The 23,826-nt window shown below is 36.7% G+C and overlaps 1 protein-coding gene and 1 long non-coding RNA gene across 3 annotated transcripts in view; one reads left to right on the top strand and one right to left on the bottom strand.

Moving 5' to 3' along the window:
- LOC120515078 overlaps positions 1 to 2,517 on the bottom strand; it is a 41,052-nt gene extending 38,535 nt beyond the window's left edge. For both annotated transcript variants that reach the window (XR_005630582.1, XR_005630581.1), the window contains exon 1: positions 2,475 to 2,517. This is a non-coding gene — a long non-coding RNA (uncharacterized LOC120515078). The remainder of the gene's footprint in view (positions 1 to 2,474) is intronic.
- Positions 2,518 to 2,698: 181 nt separating this feature from the next.
- spo11 (SPO11 initiator of meiotic double stranded breaks) overlaps positions 2,699 to 23,826 on the top strand; it is a 29,926-nt gene continuing 8,798 nt past the window's right edge. The window contains exons 1-6 of the mRNA XM_039735800.1: positions 2,699 to 3,211; positions 5,304 to 5,417; positions 5,535 to 5,623; positions 9,953 to 10,019; positions 15,536 to 15,644; positions 23,177 to 23,263. Coding sequence (XP_039591734.1) covers positions 3,138 to 3,211; positions 5,304 to 5,417; positions 5,535 to 5,623; positions 9,953 to 10,019; positions 15,536 to 15,644; positions 23,177 to 23,263 — 540 coding nt within the window. The 5' untranslated portion in view covers positions 2,699 to 3,137. The remainder of the gene's footprint in view (positions 3,212 to 5,303; positions 5,418 to 5,534; positions 5,624 to 9,952; positions 10,020 to 15,535; positions 15,645 to 23,176; positions 23,264 to 23,826) is intronic.

The raw sequence follows: 23,826 nt of genomic DNA, 5'->3' as shown, positions 1-23,826 counted from the left end.
CTCAAGGACCGCGGGCCACATCCGGCCCGGCGTGTAATTATATCCGGTCCGCGAGATCATTTTATATACTGTATTATTGTTATTAAAGCCCGGGTATATGAAGCGCTGGTAACACAATAAACTACAGATCCCATAATGCAGTGCTTCAGCTGCCTTGCCAACACTTACCGCGTTAATCAAGTCTACCTTATGATGCTGCAAGTTATTGCGAAGCTAGAGTTATTGCGCACTGAGTTTGCACGGCGCTTTGGTGACTTTGAAGAACAAAAAAAGTCCGTCTACATGCGGCTCGAACCTTGTGCATGTTTGGTAGCACATATCTGTGTGAGAAGCTCTTCTCAGTGATAAAGACTAACAAAACAGCACACAGGAGTCGCCTCACTGATGAGCACCTGCAATAAATCCTGAGAATCTCCACAACACAGAACCTCACACCAAACAGAAACGAACTTGTGGCCAAAAAAAGATGCCAGGCGTCCAGCTCTAAAATGACATATGAGCAAAGACAACTGAATGATTTGATTTGTTATTGCACGTAAGAGCGGAGTCAACCGTTTTAACAAACAGCGTATTGCACTGATCTGAAATAGCTGTGTGTGTATATATGTAGATATGTATGTATATGTATATATATGTTTATATATGTGTGTGTGTATATATATATATATATATATATATATATGTGTATATATATATATATATATATATATATATATGTTTATGTGTGTGTGTAAATATATATATATATATATATATGACAACAACACTCATCACTCACAACAGTGACAAAACAATTACATTGACAATCAGGTTACGTTATTTTCAAAATGTTTCCTTTTCTTTTCATTGCTTCTTTAACACACTACTTCTCCGCTGCGAAGCGCGGGTATTTTGCTAGTAGATATATATATATATAGATATGACAACAACACTCATATCAATGACAAAACAATTACATTAACAATCATGTTACATTATTTTTAAAATTTTTCCTTTTCGTTTTCATAACTTCTTTAACACACTACTTCTCCGCTGCGAAACGCAGGTATTCTGCTAGTTATCCATAAAACAGTCTTGCATATTAAACAATAAATTATTATCGTCAGCAAAAACACTGCTTACATCTAAGTTTATGTGCATTTATCTATTTAAAAACACTGTTTTAACCATTTGTTGTTGATGTAACATTTGTACAGTGTATTTACCAATTTTCCCCCAAAAATATATCATGTTTTGAAGGCCCCTCAAGTTCTTCTCTTATCCTACTCACTATTTGGCCTCTCATTCTTTGGAGTTTTTGTTCTCTTTGTGAATGAAAACTTTCTCTTCTTTAGCGATATCAAATAAGTTTCCATTTGTGTCCCTGTAGTCAAGATTTATTTTTTAACTGTCTCTTTACCACATCATTGAAGTGAAAAGCCATGAAAATGCACGGACTGAAAATGAATTCCAAATACAATCTACGTAATTGGGCTATATGCGCAGGTTAGCGATGGCGTACTTCCGGTGAAATCTCGGCACGCTCAGCCATTTCCTTTTCCATACAGCAGCTGTGATTTTGGTTTAGTGACGAGAATGTCAGAGAAAAAGCTGATGATTGCCATGTACCTTTATGTTAAGTTTCCAGTACGTAGTTTTCATACATTTTCCTCTAATACGGAAACCCGATCTACCGGTAAATGGAGCGTCGCCATCCAAAGAGAGAGACAGACAGAGAGCTTTGCAGTTGGTTATCGTACCCAAGCTTGTAGCCCGCATTTAAAAAAAAAGTTTTTGCGAGCCGTTGACTGAGACAGGGAGCGGTTCCTGCATTGTTTTGAGTAGAACATTCTCTCCAATCCACTTCCAAGACCGTTGGTTTGGGAGAGAAGAAAGCGACCAACTGAGTATGAAACACCGGACGACGACGAGGAGGGAAGAAGATGATGATGATGATGATAAAATCCTCCAGGATCGTGACTACGCTTCGGCTCCACCAGTTGCCGACGTAGCACTTGATGAAAACATGTCTCTCAGAGAAGAGTTCCTCTAGCTGAGGAAGGAAATTGAGACGCTTACATTGAAGCAGTGGTTTGGTATTCACCGTTTTGCTGGCACAGATAGAGACATTCGTTTTTTAACAAGGTAAGATGTCCTGCTGATTCGTGTTGTTATGTATTAAGCTTACAAACATATTTACGTGTCCCTAAATAAAGTTTAACGATTGTAGGGCGGCACGGTAGCACTGCTTCCTCGCTGTAAGGAGAACCTGAAACGGCAGGATAACGTTCACACAAACTATGAGACTTCTGGCTTTTTCTTATTGATTTGTAGCGCTAAGCCCTAATGGTAATGTCTACTTTCTCTGAATCCTCGTCTGAAACTGAAATTGAGAAAGATGTTAGGAAAACTATAAGTGTGATTAACACAAGTTAGCGGTATCACTACGTTGACCTTGGCTTATATATCATCATGTTAATTCGTCCAGATCTTACCTTCGTAATTGTGGTTCCAGCTTGAAACGTATCGTTTGAAGTCTCCTCCATTTTAGCCCCTGACGTGTTAAAATAATGGCTTACGTAATTTACCGTAAGTCTCAATAGAGTCCAGCCGGGCATGTCTTGAAGAGGTCGGGTGAAAAACACCTGATACAGTAGGCCGTTTTGCTCAATAATATCCATTTGCAGAGCCGGTAGTGGGCTTACACGGAATCCGAAAGAGAGTGTGAATATAGCCATTTCGCCGTGGCTTAGCGTGCTGTGATTACACGATACTTTGTTTCAGTATTTTATTGGAAAATTTTACAGTTAACTTCTGTGAAAATGCTTGCAGTTTTTCACAGTATAAATTCTGTCATTTTTCCACTCTGCCTCAAGCTGACAAATAATGTGATACAGCAACAACACAATATGCGGTAATAAAAAACGAACGAGGCTTGGGCACGAGCGCTATACGCCGATCTTGGCGCCCATTTTCATTAGCGGGCTGCCATCGCTCAAGCGCAAACGGATTCAGGACACGCTTCCTCGTGCATTCGTGACACACATTGGGTGTGCTTCAAGGTTCTTTTCCTCCGTTACATTTTTAATGTTAGAAATTCTTTGGTGCTCTTATTGCATGTAAAGTCTTTCTACTGTGCACGAAACATCTTGGTGAGTATGGAACGTCTACAAACGACTCTAAGATGTCGAAGCGAGAGAAGCAAAGAAGAAGAAAACGACATCCCAAACAGGTGCCGAAGATAAAGTCTTCTTGTTATTATAGTATTCGCTCCTCAGTTGACACTTTAAACGTTTAAAAACAGTGCTATAACGATGTCGTGGTCGGCATGATGCTATCTTTTGTTTTATACACATAAAAGCCCCGTTTCACAGTGAATCTGGACGCAGGACGTGCTGGTTAGGTTCTTTAAGTTGGATTTGTATGAGTATGGGTGCGTGGGTCTCTTACTAGTGCTGCTCTCACTTAAGATTTTGAACTGGATTAGGTAGGTTTTAGAATGATATATGACAATTGATGATGCATTTGTGGTTAGGTGTTTTTTATATTAAATACTAGGGGGTAGGGTGGCGCAGTTGTAGCGCCGCTGCCTCGCAGTTAGGAGACCCGGGTTCGCTTCGCTTCTTGCATGTTCTCCCGTGTCTGCGTGGGTTTCCTCCGGGGACTCCGGTTTCCTCCCACAGTCCAAAGACATGCAGGTTAGGTGGATTGGCGATTCTAAATTGTCCCTAGTGTGGATGTGTGTGTCCTGTGCTGGGTCGGCGCCCTGCCCGGGATTGGTTCCTGCCTTGCCCCCTGTGTTGGCTGGGATTGGCTCCAGCAGATCCCCGTGACCCTGTGTCCGGATTCAACGGGTTGGAATAAAGGATGGATGGATACTAGGGGGTTCTGCACCCCCCCACCCCCCTTCTCGTTTCGCTTGACAACCCCAGGGTATGGTTAACCGGATGTACAATTTAAAGTGATGCGTATGCATAATAGAACTACCTATATTAATCATAGTTAAAAATAGATAAACGTAATAAATTGAAAAAAAAGATTGTTTTATGTTGCGTTAAAGGTGTTCGTTAAGTTAAACGTTTTCGTTCAGTTTGGCTTTGAAATTAACACACACATATCTTTTAAACTTACACTTTTACTGTAACACTTAAGTAAAAACAATATTTGGAATTGACGTTTTGTTAATATCGCACTGAATTTTGATTCCGTGTTTGGAATTGCATCGTGACAACGTAACGCAAATGAACAGTAATTCGTACTTTTTCAAGAAATTTAGGCAAATGGTAAGATGATCCTGATGATATTCTGCAACAACGTTCTTAATGTGAGTGGGAGTGAACCTGCCAAAAGTGGGATGCTCGTGTTATAGCCAGCTTTAAGGACTACACTCAGAATTCACTCATATTAAACTGTTTATTACTTCAGTTAATTGGTGCAGGATTTGCAGCTGGAAAATTTACTTAATGGCTTATATGGGAAAGGCGCTAGATCAATAAAATGAATTATTATTAATAATATTTAAAATAGTATCACATTCTCCTGTAATCAAAGTCTGTAATGACTGCTGCATGTGGTATGTCAGTAATTGGTGACGTTTTTGGGAGAAAATATACATGTAGAAAAATGAAGCTGTAGAGCAAAGCTGCAAAGTGTCCGATGCAGAATTATATTAGATAACTGACAATGTATAATATACAGGCACCCTGTTCAGTGTTCTTTCTTGCACTTTGATCCCGCTTACTGCGACTTTCATTTGGTTGAAATGGTTCAGGGAATTTGTGTTGATTTTCTACTCAATAGGTCTAAGTAAAATCAAACTGGACCTAACATAACTTTCCGCAAAACACAATTTTTTCGGTTGATTTTAAACTAACACACAAGTGTAGTTGAAGGGTAGTTTTTGAAGGCAGTGGATCATTAATTTAGAACAAATTTTAAAGCTGTGCATATACATAATGGCATTCTTTTAGATAATGGAAGGAAACTAGTGTTGACAGAGAAAGCCTGTAGAAAGATTAAGAGAACATACAAGCTCCTTGTTTAAAGACCACACCAACCTCGCCCCCTACCCTAAAACTGAAGTGAGACCCAAGTTCTGGGAGATGGCAGGTATACCTATTTTTCCATAACAGAGATCATACCCTAAAAGAAAGGTAGATTTCAAGAAATAATTTTAATATGGTTCAATAAACTTAGTTTATTTTTATACCAGTCATTTTAAACACCAGTGTTGTTAGACTGACAGACTGAGCAGGAATTGACTACTTGGCATGTTATTTTTTATGCGGTTAAGAATGATACATTTGTGTGTTTTACTCCCACAGTAAAGTAGTTCTGAAGACAATTGAAAACATAATCAAGGAAGTACTGCTCAGCTTGTCAAGAGGAGAGGCACCTCAGCTCCGTATGCATAATAGGCTTCAATGGGCCAATAACAGGTATGTGAAATTTATTCAGAGCTAAAGTGACATTTAGATTAAAACTAATGATGATAGAACATTAACCTGTACATATAAGGAGGTGCTCTTTTAATTGTATCTGTTTCTCAATGTTAGGTTTCATGATTCCACCATCCTCCAAAAGGCAGAGGACTGCTCTTTCATCACAATTAAAAGCAATTCTTCTGCATCTGTTACAAGATTTGGTAAGGTGGTTTTAAAAATTAGAGTGAAGGTGAAAGGCTTTACAATGAAACTGTAACCTTTACTTTTATTCATGGATAAGGAAGGGATATTACTGTCCTAAACAACTTGTGCAGAGGTCTGTTTCCTGAGAAATACAATGCCTATTTAATGTTGCAGACCAAATGCTGCATATGAAACAGTGTGGGTACTGTAAATTATTTTCTGCTTTGATGTTTTGTCTCCCTCCAGAAAACTGTTGGCTTACCTTGTTTCTGGTTTCTGTTCTCAGTAGCCTTTCAGATTGAGGGATGTGAGTGAATTGGACACCTTTACTGTTTCATTCATTCACCTTTTGATTCTGGATACCCCACAAAATGCAATCTTTTCTGTCATGTAATGTATTTCTAGATACCATCATGCCAAATATTAGAAACATTTGTAAAAGATGTACCCATACAGTTGGTAATGTCCCAGAAATAATTCAGTACTATGCACTGCATTTATACTATAAATATTACATTAGCTCAGTGATACAGTCTGTCAGATTACTCTCTATAGAACCAAGTTTGGTGTCCTAGCTGTACTTAATCTGAAAGAGATTGTCCTGTCCACTGGTGGCTCCCCTTCTCCTATACTTCGAATCTCATATCTGCCAATCTTCTGTGTTCACAATTTACCATGAAGGTGATAGCTTAAAATATTCTGACAAAATTAAATTTCAGTTAATTTCTGTATAGCACATTTTAATTAGTTTAATTAGCAATTTGTTACCTCCGTAGGAGTGGGTGTTTTGCCTGTCTTTAATTATGATGATAAAAATGCAGTAATTCAATTTGCTACTATGAAGAAAGAGAATGGGAAGAACAACCTTTCAAGGCAGTTGCCAAAGTGGTTTAACAGTAACAAGAACAGTCTCGCCAGCAAATGTAACAACTGGGAACTATAGTAAAATAACTGGCCTTCTATACCCATTTCAGTATTGATGAGGCATCTCTCCTGCTGATAGGTAGATTTATTCAGAGTTTGGAGACTCTACAGCTAATGACTATGCTTTGTGTGATAGATTAGTTTGTCCTTTGAATTTAAGACCGTTGTCACAGTGTTCTATCTACATTTGAAAAATTAGTAAGTATTGGAAGGTAAAGGGTGCATAGGCACTTCATGTATCAAAATATAATTTCAGAATCATTTACAATCCGCACATTGTATGCTTATGTTTACGATGACAGATGATTAATCTTTCAGACCATTTTTCAAATACAGTTTTCTGTTTATTTAGTCTAAATGATCAGGTCTCATCATAGTTTCTTTTGTCCTAAATGAAAGAGGAGAAACTACATTTAGTTAGATATGATAATCTATATGTAAGTATAATCTAAGTATCAATCAAAATGTGGGTTAAAACTTGAGAACACTGATAAAGTTCAAGTTATATTAGCTTCATAAGAACATTGGAATTCATATTTATGTGCATTCTCTCAGGAACAGTACATCATCAGGTAAATAAATACAAGGAAGCATATTAATATGTACTTAATAGCTACAGTCAGTCTAGTAACAAACACTATGGATCTCTTTAATGGATTCTACAATTTATTCTTCTAACGTCTCCCTGGTTGAAAGGCATCCTACTAACATTTTTGAAGGGAATATGTTTTTCCTTTTTTTTTCTCTCCATGTATTATCTATATGCCTCTTAGTCTCCAAGTTTACCATACAGATTCTCTGGTAGTTTACTGTCGCTTATTTTCTTGCACATTTGTTGAATTCCTGAAAAGAGGTGGAGGAAATAAAACCTGGACTCCAGTATTAAACAAATATCACTGCACATTTTAATCATTGTTTTGTTTATTACTGGAAAGCTCCTTTCCTCTACGCAGTAATCTGTGAAGTACACACAGAGTAGTTTAGTATTAAATTAATATATATTACAGATATGTTTTGATGTTTAAATGTACAGTGTGGGACATTCAAAGTGTTTTGCGGAAACTTTTTTTTTTAACCTCCCTCGTATTTTGGGCTTTGATGATAGGATATCAAATGGCAACTATACAACTAAGAACTACTTAGGACAAAAAGGTGTACTTTTGGGGGGGGGGGGGAAGAGTCCCTTTATAGGCAAAAAGACCAGCATTTTACTATAAGATAGTCCATGTTTAAAATATAAGAGCAGTTTGAATGATAATTGTGTGTTCAGGTTAAAATGGCTCATTAATTTGTATTCAATTAAGTTTTGCAAAATATAATGAAGTCAATATTTTCAGGTCCCCAGACTACTACTATTTTCAAATTGTTGCTTATATGGTTCTGTGTGTGATAAAAGCATTCAACAAAATTTACCCTTAAACATATTTAATCTGGGCCCTGTGTTCTAGGTGAAGCACTTGTTTTAAAGTAACAGCTGGTATTTACCCAATAAACTCCATAATTTTAAACACATAATACCGCTATTTAATCTCCATTTACTTAAACTGAAAATGTTCAGCTCTGTTAGTCTTTCCTTGTAGCTCTTAAACCACAAACATTGAATAATTCTATGAGTTATTTCCCTGAATTTTGCCTATCTGCCCACCTTATTCTAGTACATTGTATAGATTAACAATTAATTGTTTCACATAAATGTAACACTGTGTGGTATATAACCCAGCATTCTGTTAGCCTTCTCAGTTTCTTTTGTGTACTGATTTGTGACAGGAGGTAAGTCTTTTTCATAAGGTGTACTTTCAAGATTCAGGTATCCATTTCAATAACTGCATCTATTTTTTTCTTCCTTTGTACAAAGTTTACATTTATTTTCATTTAGGTAAATTTGGCATTTCATTTGCCCAAGTGTGATTTCTGTATAAGTCTATCAGTAATGATTTTGTTGAATATAAATTATCAATCATTACACCTAGTTGTTTGTCATTTTTAAACTTGATCAACTTGTTATTTACTTTTTTTTTTTCGATCATCCAATTAATTTCCTAATCCACTTATCCTTATACAGGGTCATGTCAGACTGGTGCCTATTACAGCTGCACAAAGCAAGAACCATTTCTTAAAGGGATGCTAGGACTTCATAGAATGCACATTACAAATTCATTCACATTTGGCCAAATTATTCTTTCAATGCAGCACAAACTTCTGGGGGGTGGAGGAGGAGATGTTTTAACTTTTCTGCTTGACTGATATACTGTATCATGCACATCCCTTATAAGGCATACATGGGCTAAAAGTTATACATGATGTATTAGACATTGTGTGTGTTTTTGGTTTTCATTATACTTGTGATGATCCTATAATGCATGTATTCAAGTCTTTAACATCTATGACAGGCTCCTAAAAGTTGGTTATGATTATCTGTAAATGTATGTTTAGTTCAACACATTAAGATCTAGGTCACTGAACATAAGAGGAGGTAACTGACCTGCATTGTGCAATGCCATACAGTTTGGTTCCATTACTAGCAGTAACTCCATATGAAACATTATTTGCAAACTGCAAATCTGCATAATAAAATGAGCTGTATCCAACTAGTGACTTCAACATCACTGTTGAGGTGTTAACTGGCCTGCAAAGCTTCCACATAAGGTGGTGGAAACCGTGCAGAGAGCTTTCAGATTGTTTCTAGCAACCGTCACTACAAACATAATAGGAAAAGAGAAGGTGAATATCTACTGTAACCTTAAAATTGTTACTCCAAAGAATACAGGGGCATGTGGTAGATAGTTAAGCGTAAATTTCACAGAATTATTAGAAAGTATGTATACCTAGAGAACTGTAGATTGAACCCTTTAGAAATTAGTTTAGTTGAATGAATAAATTTTAGATTTTATAAAACTTTTTAAAACATTAGGTGAATTGTAGGTGATGAGCTTTGTTGGGCAGATGAGTATCTATTCAGTTTGTCTGGTTTGAATGACATACTTATATATTAGGGTTTATTTAAAAAAACTACAAAGTCATAAAAGCAGTGAGATGAACAATCTGGTCTTGTCAAAAATCAATTGGATGAGATATATGGATTAGTTAACTAATGAGAACCTAGACTAGTTATGTGAATTGATTGACCTTTTTTAATTTGTAGACATTTAACTTCGTGAAATAAAATGCATTAAGCTTTGCTGACTACTATAAAGCAGTGAGTAAGCTATAAACAGAAATAAAAAAATACCTTAGACATTTGATTATGGTATTAGTTTGTGGTTCACAAATATTTATAATTTGTTGTATTTATTTAAGAAATTCAAATAAAACTGATTACCCTGCACAGCATCTAACTCATATTTTAATTTGCTTGTCATTTAATTTTTTGATTTGCAGCCAACTAAAAAATAGTTCTTGATATATTTTCATTTATGTTGCAGCTTTAATTTTGAAGATGCTATCTGTAATCTATAAACTTGTTCAAAGCAATACATATGCTACTAAAAGGTAAATTTCTAAATCATTCATTTTGTGTACTCAGAAAATCTGGGCTATGACTAACATTTAAATTAATGATGTATATTTAATTAGGTCATTTTTTGATTTCCTGTGAGTTTTGTCCTCTTGTTGTATATACTGTGTAAAAGTGCCACATATTCATGAAAGAATAGAAATTACTGTGTTATCACAGTTTCTCTTGTAATTTTACTTATCTGGTGGTTTTAGATAACTAAAATTTGATAATGTTTCTCTTTTGTAATGAGTATGTTCCAGTTTATAATAATGTCAGTTGTCAGTATTCTGAATTACCTTTCTATACCCAAGTGTAATGTAAATTAATACAGTATATGGCAATCTTTCACATGCTTTTAACATGTTTATTTAAGCCTTAACTTCTGTTTAGATTACATCAAATATAAAAACTAAAACATTAGAAAGTTTATATTCAAAATTAAATTTCCATTCATTTATCCATTCTCAAACACACTTTTTTGTTAATGAGGATCATTGGCCAGAAATCATAACAAATTAAAACTCAAAATTTTTAAACCTGCTTAGTCAAATACAGAGGCACAAGGGGTCATAGTCTATCCTAGCACAACCAGGTGGACTGTAGGCACTAGTACTTAACAGGTTGCAAATCCATCTAAGGACCCACTCATGTACACTTTCTTGCTCTCACAGGACCAATTTAGGGTTGCCAGTTATCCTGACAAGCATATCTTTAGGGATGTAGTAGAAAAACGCACACAGACAGTGACCAAATATACAATTCGGCTCCAGTATAATGCATTTGTGATGCAGTTGTGTTGACCACATGAAATATTGTCTTTAAATGTTGCTTGAAAAGTTTTAAATATTAAAATATTATATTTCTTGATGATCCTAATAACGTAATTCAACTTGCCATGGTGGGGTTTTGCCAAGCAAATGCCAAATATTTTTAGCTGCTGTTGTGACTATTAAGAAGATTCTTTTAGTCCCTATGGTTAATTGTTTAGGAGAGTGGCCCAGATCTTATGATTTTTTTTAAAAGATGTATCAAGAAGCAGGAATACTAGGAACTGAGACTGGCAAAAAAATCACAAAACCACACTTAACTAAAAATAAAATCAAATTCTAAACAAAAAATAACAATTTCTCACATGGTATATTTTTCCAAAAGCCTTAATTTTATATTGCACAAAGTTTAGACACTTAAGATCAGGAGCCCATCTTATATAAGAGAGTGCATGTACTGCATTTCATGTGATGGTGGCTATGTGCCTAGCTTCTCGGAAACTAAAAATCCCAAAATGGTGATTGTGGTGATCCATTCACCCAAAATAGCCCAAGTTTCTGATGCGTCCAAGAATTGCCAGGGAAACATGCTGGAAATCTCGCATGCCTGCCCAGAAAGGGTACACCTGAACGTAGCCTGTATGTCCAACACTAGCATCTACTGTACACTTTGTCAAAATGTACTTAGCTTCAAAAATATAAGTAATATTCATGAAATATAGTCTAAATCCCACTAGTGGGAGGATGAATGTAAACCTACTGCTTGTGGATGAATGGGCAAAAAAATAATCTCTCTATTATATAAAAATAAATCCTGTGAGAAGACAAGATTTTTTTTCAAGTCCCTCGAGACTTTGGCCATGAGATTTTTTTTCAAGACATGCCCTCCTCTCAACCATATTCAGCAACACGGTACACTCGCCTCACATTTGTGTGAATCCTTTTGACAGGCACAGTTCTTGATCTCTCGGCTCTTATAAATTTTAACGTTTTCCTCACTTTAAGTTCCTAATTAAAGAAGACGTATTATGTCCAAATCTTATTGAAGAATTTCATCACGATGGGTTATCAACAGAAAAAATGAGTACACAGTTAATCCTAGAACTGAGAAACGATGAGGTCAAACGAATTAACACCAAAAATGTCGATCTGTTACAGAGCAAATTGGTTAAATGTGTCTCAATAGACTATGCTGAAACAGTTGGTGGTGATCATGCGAAACATGAAAACATCAACTTACAATATGCCGAAGAATATCTAAAACTGTTCTCACCATCCGATCTTCCACCATAGAAATTACTGTAGAAAGAAGGATGTATCCAAGAAAGGTAATGTTAATCTTCTGCGGATAACATGAGACAACAAAGGAGATCTTGATATGCCATTTGTGTTAAAATGTTAAGTTTCCAATTAGAATAGCTTTTGCAAAGACAATTGACAAATCTCAGAGCCAAGCATTCGAAAAAGTCGTTTTATTTAATAGAGAGAAAGAAACGAAATTTAATCATGGGCAGTTATACATTGCGTTGTCACGATGAAAGTCCAAACACATAATCAAAATTCAATGCGATATTGATGAAAATTTAATAAAAAAAATTGTTTTTACTGAAGTTTTACAATAAAATTGTAAGTTTAAAAAGTATTTGCGTGTTAATTTCAAAGCCAAACAGAACAAAATCGTATTACTCAACGAATAAGTCTACACAACATGAAACATAGTTTACTTTCAAATTATTGTTTTACTATTTTTTTAATATGTTAATTACTTGGTGTAATGTAAAATAGTCCTATTATGCATACGTAACAATTCCCATGAAAATAACAATCTTTTTAAATTGTACATCCGCATCCCCATATGCAAGTAGCAGAACTGCAAAGAGGCTAGCGCGTAGCGTGGGCCCAGGGGGTTGGCAAGCGAAGCAAGCAGGGGGCAAAGGACCCTAGTCTTTAAAATAAAGTCTTTATTCATTTCTGCAAAGTGATCTACTAACAAAACTTCACTTTGGAGTGGTCTGAGATTGCATAATTGAGACACATTTCTCTTGATATTACATATTTAGTGCAAGACCTGTGAGTCCTTCATATTAACAAGAAATTTTGCCATCATGTCAATATGCCACATTGCACAGACCTATCTACTGATGTTTTATAAGTTTTATGAAGACAAAAAGAAGCTTTTTTTAAGGTCTTTTTACATAAAGGTAAAGAAGTAATAGATGCATTTTGCAGTATCAAAGAGTTACCAGATAAAGAACAAAAGCTCAAAACAGCCAAAAAGGCAATCCACTGTAACCAAGTTCCTATATGTTAAACAGAAGTCAAATTTCTTACACAGAGCCAAAAAATGTCAGAAAAACAGACAATCCAAAGTGTACAAATAAGTAAAAATAGGAAAACTCGCCAACACCATGCAATGTTCCTCACGTGACTGCATTTCCTGTGAGCCCTTTATAGGACTGGGAGCAGACCCTCACCGGAGATTGACAGGTAGCGCCCAGCCTCTTGGGGAAGAATCTTCAAAACACAAGGGACATGGCAGAACATGCATCTACACAAAGGAACCATGCAATAAACAGAATTTATTAAAATACATGATTATACAAACAGTGTTAACATAAATGATAATATCCAAAGAACAAAATGAACAAACAGGACATAAAAAGTAATTAGATCATAAGCCTAAATAGTGGCCCTGGCTTAAACATAACACATGACATGCATGGGGAAAAAAAATCAAGGAAATGGCGGTATGACATAAAACAAATAAAAAATAAAACACTATTTTTAAAATCCTTACAGCAATGAACTGGAGGTATGTACAGCGTGGTACACAAGGGAAGGAGAGAGAGAGAGAGGTTCAGGTACACTTCAGTAAGCATAAAAAATGGCTGCATTTTCAAGGCATAAAAAGCTTTTATTATTAACACTTTTATCAGTTTATAGAATCTGTTCGAAAACACCTGTTTTGTGCATGCTTTTAAAAAATGATGATGTGATTACTTGGCTGTCAATTGTGGTTGTTTTAACTTGTAGTGCTGCACATTTGATTGAAGGATTTTAAATAATGAACAGATAATTACCTTTTAATGCAACAACATACATAGCTCTGATAAATAAACACAAAATTGGCTTTCCTCTTCTGATTATAGTTTGATTGCCTCCAGTTGTGCATTCAACCATCCATCCATCCATTTTCTAACAAATTTATTTAGTTTAGATTGACATGTTATTCTTTAACAGAAACGCATAATCATAGAGCCACACAGTTACTAAGACTGCTAAACATAATACTTAATTGCTGAAATTCGAATTGTCAAACACTAAATTTATATCATTTGTTGTGTTTTAAAAAACTGTTAATTACTGAAGCAACTACAGTAATATGTGCCAAATATAGCACAAAAGATATATTTGGACATTTAGGTATGGGACATGGCTTCCTGTTATGGGTTCTTAATTGGTGGCAAATTCTGGGTTAGTACAGAGGCATGAGTCCACCGCGCTTCTGCCGTTACGTTCAAACACGTGGTGTATGCAGGTTATGAGTTGTGACGCTAATTAACGCCCGTACTACAAAAGATTATATTGTTCATATACTATTAACTATTTACAGGGATCAACACTCTTGGGGAAGTTCATAAAAAAAAAAAATTAAATTATAAATAACATGTGCGCTTGAGTATTTCGAGCCCCGCGTCGGAGTTGGATGGTTCCCCTGGTCACCAATTTGTGTGTTTCACTATGCCCACTATGCCTTTCCGTCTTAAGCTACCCATGTGCACTTGTACGGAGGAGACCTTACGGAACAATGACGAGACGAAATGCAACTAAACCTGCTGCTGTGAGAGAGGACACATTACAGCGTGATCACGAAGCAAAGAGGCAAAGGCGTGACAGTCGCTCGCAAGAAACTGACACTCCGCATTCACACAGATTAGCTCAACGACGCGTCTCTGCCACACAACGAAAGGCAACTGAAACCCCTACAGAAAGAGAAGACGGATTACGCCGTGATCGCGAAAGAAAGAGGCAAAAGCGTGCCAATGAGACACCCAACGAGAGGTCCTTACGATTGAGTCCTTCAACTGTGGTCATCCAACGCGCAGCGTAGCGCGCGCCAAGTTGCTAGTTTAAAAATATTTTTCAGATAAGTCAGGAACTGCTGTGAATATATTTAATATATGCTCCTAGTCAGATAAACTGGGTAGTCCACAGTTATCATATTATTTTTTTATAAATCCTATGCTAAAATCTCCCAAAGAGATTTGTTGTTACTCTGTGGGGAAATCCCCTGTTTCTGCCACACGAAACATAAAATTAAAGCTATGAACTGTATACTGTATTTTGTGTAAAAGTATTGAAATATTAGGCCATCTAATTTCCATTCCTTATCAAACCACAATGTTGTTCATTCATTAAAATACAGTAATTTGTTAACATTAGTTGTGGTTTGGCAGTGAAATAAATAACATGTTTAGTTTTACCTAATAAGAGTTGAGTACTTTACATTTTAAGACTGAAAAAAATAGTGGTACTTTGAACAGTTTCAAATCCTTTGGGGGGATAGTAAGAAAAAAGGTTGAGATCTTTCATATATACATGGAGGAATGTAATAGTTGTACAAGTGTACATAAAGTATTTTGCCAGTCCAATTAACCATGTTATTGAATAATCTGTTTTACTTAAAATATATATAATTTACATGTTATTTACAATTGTAATGAGAACACATAATTTTGCAGGGATATATTCTACTGCAACAAGGGATTGTTTGGAACTCAGAGAACAGTGGATAAGATTATTGATGATATCTGTTGTATGCTACTGATTCCACGCCTAAGTCTTCACGTGGTAAATGCTTTTAATATTTATAGTGTCACTAATTTTTTGCTTTTTTCTGAAATTGGTCCATTTTTGTTTATATTGAAATAAATTACATCAAGCCTAGAAAATCAACATTACCTTCTAAATACTGTATTGTTAATTAGTTTTTAACTGCTTTTATTGCAGTCAATAACAGCTAAAATCTTATTTTCTCTTGTTGCCTGTTTTGTTTAGTGATCACGTATTAATCAAATAAAACAATATATGTGTGTCTCTTTTTAGGCTATTCAGCTGAAATGTTGTGTCTTTTACCTTCTCATCTTTTCAGGAAGAAAATAACACTTAGTCCAGACCTTTTTCTTTTGTCCTTTTAATTAAAATAATCATTGCTTATATTAGTTTGGAAGTTGAGCAAGATTGTGTTAAGAACAGCAGTTCACATTTTCAATTAGAAAAAGAATAGACAAAGAACGTTTTTGCTGAGTAGTAAACTAATAGTATTCTTAGCTTAGCAAATAATTTTGTTTTACTTGGAAACTTACTAAGGAGGTTAGCCTTGTATATTTTTGATAGTCATCTTATGAACATTTGATAGATTAACGACCTTTTTAAAGGTTTATGCTGTATTTATTAGTTTCTGTGAGTCGTACAATATAAGTTTTTGTAAGAAACAAGTAGTTCGTAATTAAAATAGTAATCTCAAACACCTCAAGAATTAGGAATGTCTAGCTGGTATATCGTAAAAAAAAAAAATTGTGCTGTAGTGCAATTATTGGTTAAAATGATTAATACCTAGAAGTGCATGTATATTTACATTTAAACATGTTTATCTGCCAATATCAATTAGTTGAATCAACTGTGGTACCCGAATGGGGGTGGTACCCAGCCGGAACGCCCAAGAAGACCTCGAGGGGGCGACCGCCCTGGGGGCTGTGGGTAAAGAGCTGGGAAGCTCGACCCTGTTGGGGCCCGTGGTCAACACCACGGGGACCCTGGACCTCAGCACTGATGCCAGATCAGGAAGTGCTGGGGGGAAGAGGAACAGGGACACCCGGAGTGCTTCAGGGGAGACAGCTGGCATTTTCACCCCACTGGGGCGTGTCTGTGGGAGATTGCTGGGAACACACCTGGAGCACATCCGGGTGCTTATTTAAAGGGGCCGCCTCCCTTCAGAGTTGGACTTGAGTCAGGTGGAAGAGTGGATAAGGTCTCTGGAGGAGAGAAGGATATGTTCGGAAGGACATTGTGTTGGCCTGGACTGAGGGGTATTGGGGTCTGTGAGCTAAGTTCTGAAATATGGAAACCCTCAATAAATGTGTGTGGGGTGATTTTATATATATATATATATATAATCAATACTAATAAAAGGCAAAGCCCTCACTCACTCATTCATCACTAATTCTCCAACTTCCCGTGTAGGTAGAAGGCTGAAATTTGGCAGGCTCATTCCTTACAGCTTCCTTACAAAAGTTGGGCAGGTTTCATTTCGAAATTCTACGCATAATGGTCATAACTAGAAGCTATTTTTCTCCATTTACTGTAATGGAGTTGAGCTCGAAAGTGGGGGGCGGAGTTTAGTGTGACATCATCACGCCTCTCACGTAATCATGCATTACGTAGAAAACCAGGAAGAGCTACAAAAAGTGCTGAAGAAAACATGCATTATATAATTAAGAAGGCAGCGAAACAATTAGAAGCGAGCGAGTGACATATAAAACCATATTCAGCGGCTCACGTCAACTGACGCAGTGCGCAGACAAAAAGCAACAGTTCCAAAGAGTGCTGAACAAAAACCGAATTACACTGCTACGCACAAATAGACAAACCACACGCCGTGGCGCAATAGTAGAGCCTTCGCCTCTAGCGCCGATGTCCGAGGTTCGATTCCCGAGAGGGGATGCACTAAGTATGTACGCGCGCTTCTCGATTCATTTTAGCCTCGCGTCCCATTGGTTTGAGACGTATGAAAAAATATGCGGTTAACGCAGAAAGACAGATCACCAATTGAAGCTTCATGAATAATGGATACTTTATTCGCAATCAATGATTGTTTTGGTAAAGCCATACTCAGTGTATTCATTAGATGAACGGTAAAAAGTAAGAGCGAGGGGAGGATGACTCATTGAGGCATGCAGGCTGTAGTGCGCGTCAACTCTATCTGAATTGCGAGATCACATTTGAAAAAATATATATTTTCAAGTTCTATTTAGTCCATATGTGTCAAACTCAAGGACCGCGGGCCACATCCGGCCCGGCGTGTAATTATATCCGGCCGAGATCATTTTATATACTGTATTATTGTTATTAAAGCCGGGGATATGAAGCGCTGGTAACACAATAAACTACAGATCCCATAATGCAGCGCTTCAGCTGCCTTGCCGAACACTTACCGCGTTAATCAAGTCTACCTTATGATGCTGCAAGTTATTGCGAAGCTAGCCCACACGATGCCAAAGAGAAAAGGTGATTCTCAACATAGAGCCTTTAAAAACCGATGGGAGGCTGAGTATATGTTTACTGACATTGCCAGTAAACCCGTGTGTCTCATTTGTGGAGCTACTGTGGCTGTAATTACAGAATTTAATCTAAGACGGCACTATGAGACAAAACATCATGAAAACCTGAAAGACCTGAATGCAATGCACAAGATACAGAAAGCAGAAGAGTTAAAGAAGAATCTGACACTTCAGCAGACGTTTTTACCCGTGCAACATCACAAAGTGATTTCAAGTGAAGCTACTTTTAATGGAGACACAAATGCACCAGTGCAACTTGCCCCACTTTCCCTGTTGCCAAGTAATGTTGAACCAAGTCGGCTGCTGATGTTCCCAAATACGCACTATGCTGATAAACTGAGCGCACTGAGTTCGCATGGCTCCTTGGTGACTTTGAAGAACAAAAAAAGAATTTTGAGTTGTTTCGCAACCCATTTGCCGTCGATGTGGAAACTACACCTGTGCAGATTCAGATGGAGGTGATTGAGCTGCAGTGTAATGGCACACTGAAGGCAAAGTACGATACTGCACGGCCCGCACAGTTTATTCACTCCATTCCCGCACAAATGCTCCAGCTCCGTCTACATGCGGCTCGAACCTTGTGCATGTTGACAAACAGCGTATTGCACTGATACGAAATAGCCTGCCCATTTAATTATTTAGGAATGGATAAATAAATTAAGATTTTGTACAAATGTTTTTAATTTTTCTTCCTTCATGGATTCTGGCTCCCCCAGCAACAGTTGCTCTCGCCCCAAAGACTGTATATGTGTGTGTGTATGTATGTGTATATATATATATATATATATATATATATATATATATATATATATATATATATATATATATATATATATATATATATATATATATATATATATATATATATATATATATATATGTATATATGTATATATATATGTGTATATATATATGTATATATGTATGTGTGTATATATATATATATATATATATATATATATATATATATATATACACCAGGAAGTATACAGTGACAAAACAATTACATTGACAATCATGTTACGTTATTTTCAAAATGTTTCCTTTTCTTTTTCATTACTTCTTCAACACACTATTTCTCCACTCACACTATTTCTCCACTGCGAAGCGCGTGTATTTTGCTAGTATATCATAATGGTCGACAACGTCCGCCATGTTGAACTTTCTTATTTATGGCCCCATCTTCACGAAATTTGGTAGGCGGCTTCCCTGCGCTAACCAAAACCGATGTACGTACTTATTTCGGTGGTATGACGCCACTGTTGGCTGCCATATTTAATTTTCCAAACGTCACTAATTCTCCAACTTCCCATGTAGATAGAAGGCTGAAATTTGGTACTTATTTCGGTGGTATGATGCCACTGTGGGCCGCCATATTGAACTTTTCAACAGTCTTTGTTACTTATGGGCCCATCTTCAAGAAATTTGGTACGCGGGTTCCCAACGCTAACTGAATCCTACTTGCGTACATATATACGTCCATAGCCTGCAGCTCGGTCACTGTGTGAGGCGGCGTTGGGACCTCCATCCCAACGCCTCCCACGTTGTTGGCTGCCTTCCTATATAAGGCCGTCCGTCGCTCTACATTCCCTTCCTTGCTTCGCCACGGGATTCACGTCTGCATGCTGATAACTACAGCCTTTTTATTTAATCCAAGGCTTCTCCGCTGTTTTATTGTTCGTTTATTACGATTATAGTTATTGTGTAGGTATTTTAGACTTACTGTACATTGTTCAGATACCCATTTCCTTTATCATTCCAACCGTACCCGCATTAACATGTCTATCGAGGTGATCACCATCGATCAAACAACTGTCACTTACCGAGTGGTTTCCATGCCGGAGATGGCACTTACCTTTTCCATTTTTTTGGTACATATTGCACGGCCATATCAGGCTCACTCTTGATATCCGGAGGAACATTGTGTCTTATGTATTGAATGACTGGGACAGGTTCAAGGAGTGGACTGATGGTACAGGAGATAATTATACTACACAGGAGCACTATAAGAGTTAAATGTTTAAGCCCTTCACCTACTGTATGCATCTGCATGTGAGTTGATGGCTGCCGCTGAATTGTTCGGTTATCGCTTTCAAGTGTACCGAAATGGCCAAATATTTTATACCTTTGGACAACCGCCAATGCCTCTTAAACATCTTAGGTTTTCAGGTGACGATTTCAGTAGTGGGCACTGATGTTTATGAATGTTTAAACTCTCAAAAGCTGGATGTGAAGTTATCGATGAAACTGGTTGTATACTTACAACGCTTGACAGATGCTGAAAGTCACTTCAACACAAGTCCTACAAATACTGTCGTAATTGAAACAAACCATGAAACTCAAACCGATTATTACAGCAGCAATCCAAGCTGTGAGATTTGAGACAAGATTGCTTTTCACATGGCCAACTGTACATTGCATGCTTAAGAGTAAGCTCAGCACACAGCTTGGTCATATTACAACCGGAGGGCCGAACTCAAAATGTGGTATACAAAGAGATCCTTAACAAATAATTATTGGTATATTTTCCCTCAGTTTAAAAAGGTTTAATTTTCTTCTTAATAAAAGAAGCACGGGTATTTTTATATATGTACTGTATATGTGTGTGTGTATATTTCAAGATGTTTACTTACCTTGGCAGTGACATTCGTGTCTCTGGTGACTCTTCCTATGAAGTCAGTAGACGGATTGGGAGAGCATGGGGGGTCATGAGGTTGCTGGAAAGGGGTGTGTGGCACTCCCGATATCTATGCAAAAGGATGAAGGTCCAAGTCTTCATGGTCCTGGTGCTTCCTGTATTGCTACATGGTTGCGAGACATGGACTGGTCTCCTTTGGTACTGTGTCTCTCCAGAAAATCCTTGGGTACCATTGGTTTGACTTTGTATCGAATGAGCAGTTGCTCATGGAGTCCCGAATGTGGCACATTACCTGCACATTGTGAGGGAGCATCAGTTACCGCACTACGGCCATGTGGTGCATTTCCCCGAGGGTGAGCCACCTTGTAAGATCCTCTTTGTTGGGGACCCATGTGGCTGGACCAGGCCAAGGGGTTGCCCACATAACATCTGGCTACGGCAGATAGAGGGTCACTTTCGGAGGGTGGGACTGGACCACATGTCTGCCTGGGCAGTTGCCTACTGGGAACCTGAGTTGTTTCATTGTGTAGTAGGTGTGGCAATGCACGTGCATGCTCCCCAACTTGACTTAATTTGTATGTATGTATGTATGTATTTTGTTAGATAAATGGAGAAAAACCTTTTTTTTATTTTTTATTATCCATCCATCCTCCTCCGCTTATCCGAGGTCGGGTTGCGGGGGCAGCAGCTTAAGCAGAGAGGCCCAGACTTCCCTCTCCCGGCCCCTTCTTCCAGCTCTTCGGGAGAATCCCAAGGCGTTCCCAGGCCAGCCGGGAGACATAGTCCCTCCAGCGTGTCCTGGGTCTTCCCCGGGGCCTCCTCCCGGTTGGACGTGCCCGGAACACCTCACCAGGGAGGTGTCCAGGAGGCATCCTGATCAGATGCCCAAGCCACCTCATCTGACTCCTCTCGATGCGGAGGAGCAGCGGCTCTACTCCCGGATGACTGAGCTTCTCACCCTATCTTTATTTTTTTTATTAATTTGTTTCAAATAAGTACATCACAGAAGAAACTAAACAATATGACTGTAGTAATTACAAGAAGCATTTTATTTTCTTTTAGGCAATATGTATTGTGGATAAATATTCTACATATTTAAAAGTATTGTTTTTTTTTATTTTAGTATTTTTATGGCCACTGAACAACATGCCTACAGAATTTCACTTTGTTAATAAAAAAATAACCTAACACTTATAGTTTATTTATAAAAATACCAACATTATTACTGTAATATAGAACATAAGGCTTCTATGTGTCTGATTATGAAGAAACTTTTGGTATAAAATTTTTTTTAAGAGATAAAGAAAAAAATTTTGGCATCAGAATTGGTCATTTCTGTTACATGAAATCTGTGATAAGGTATTGGCCCTAAAAAAACTGATCGGAGCTTCATCCAATTTGGTATTTTCTATATTTTAAGTGATTAAGTTGAAGGAATATATCCACTGTAACAACAATTCATGTCTTAAAAGTAAAAAGATTTAGTGGTAGATTTTGATGGTATTTTGCAGATCACAACATTTTTAAATAGTGTAGGAAATATACAGTACAAATGTATAAAATCTGCATAAGTTAACTTGTTAGTAGCATCTTTATGTGAAACATTGGGAAATAAGCAAAATGAACAGTATTATCCTGGAAATGTTGTTCACAATTGTGAAAGACTATGATGTAATGGGTAAAATGTTAATATTTCCATGTTTAACATGATAAAGAGCAATAACTTTAACATTTATCTTTCACAAGAACACCTGATTGCATACATTCTGCAGGGGTGATGGATTGCATTACCTTGGTACATTATTGCATTGATGAATATGATTTCACAGTTGTGTGTTTTGTGGTAAGGTGTAATTTCTTTAATTTTATAAAGGCAAGTAATTCCTTTGTAGAATGTAGTGCACGTCACGGGCAAGTATGTTTTTGGGGTTGGTTGAACCAAAAGTTATGGTAATGTCATTTTAAATATGTTCAGAAATCTACCATTAAATACAGTATAGCAGAAGAACTAACAAAGTTTTCAGACAATTTTTGTTTTTTTTTAACCTTCTCCGCTTGCCCCGTTTTTTTACTGTGAATTTTTCCAGATATAACCATGTGAAATCTGTTTATTCTACATGACTCATGCAGTCTGGTAGGTACAACAAAATGTTACCCTACTCCCTATCCGTAAGGCACAGCTTTCACACCACAGAAGCTGACTGCTTCCTGTACACACCTCTAAATCAAGAGTTATATGTTCACCTAGTTAAGACTGTTGTTCACACCGCTAAAAATGACATTGTGCTTGGTTTTTAATGTGCAGTATTTGTATTTTTAGCCATTCTGCTCACTTAAATAATTCAGTAAAGACATTCCAGAAATCATAAGTGTCATTCCACCATTTGTATTAATGATATTTACAGCTTGCAACCTCCAAAGGACTAATTGCTGGGAATTTATGCTATACAGAAGAAGATGGAACCAGAGTTAATTGTGCATCAAATTCAATGGTAGGAAATGATAAGCGAAATAAATATTTAAATTTTTTAGTTTTTAACAATTTTTACAGTCATTATAAAGTTTAACTTATTAAATATTACCCAGTTATCCTTTGTTCTTTTTTTAGAGTTATTCTTCCTACTTATTTATACCAAAGCTAATTCTAGGAACACTTAACTTTAGTTATTTTTGTATAAATAACTAGGTACAACTTTTTCTGGTCTTCACATTTTTTACATTGCAAAAAAAATTGTATTAAGCATGAACTGTTCTTATTTTAAGTCATATATGAATTTGAAATTATGTATTCCACAAACAATACCATAGTAATTAATAACTAAAGTAAAAATTTTAGACTGTAGAAGTTAAATGAACTTTTTGCACAAGTTTATATAGCTTATATACTATTCTGAAGTCTATTATATAACGAAGGGAAAGAAATGCCAGACAAAACTGGTGAATACAGAAGATATGAATAAAAATTAACATTTTATTGAAATTCACATAGCCATTACTTGTGTTAATATTAGTGATAAGTGAAATATGTATTCATTTAATACAGAGGCAAACTGGG

The sequence above is a fragment of the Polypterus senegalus genome, chromosome 14 (assembly GCF_016835505.1).
Source record: "Polypterus senegalus isolate Bchr_013 chromosome 14, ASM1683550v1, whole genome shotgun sequence".
Taxonomy (NCBI): Eukaryota; Metazoa; Chordata; class Cladistia; order Polypteriformes; family Polypteridae; genus Polypterus; species Polypterus senegalus.
This window is presented reverse-complemented; position numbering and strand designations above follow the sequence as displayed.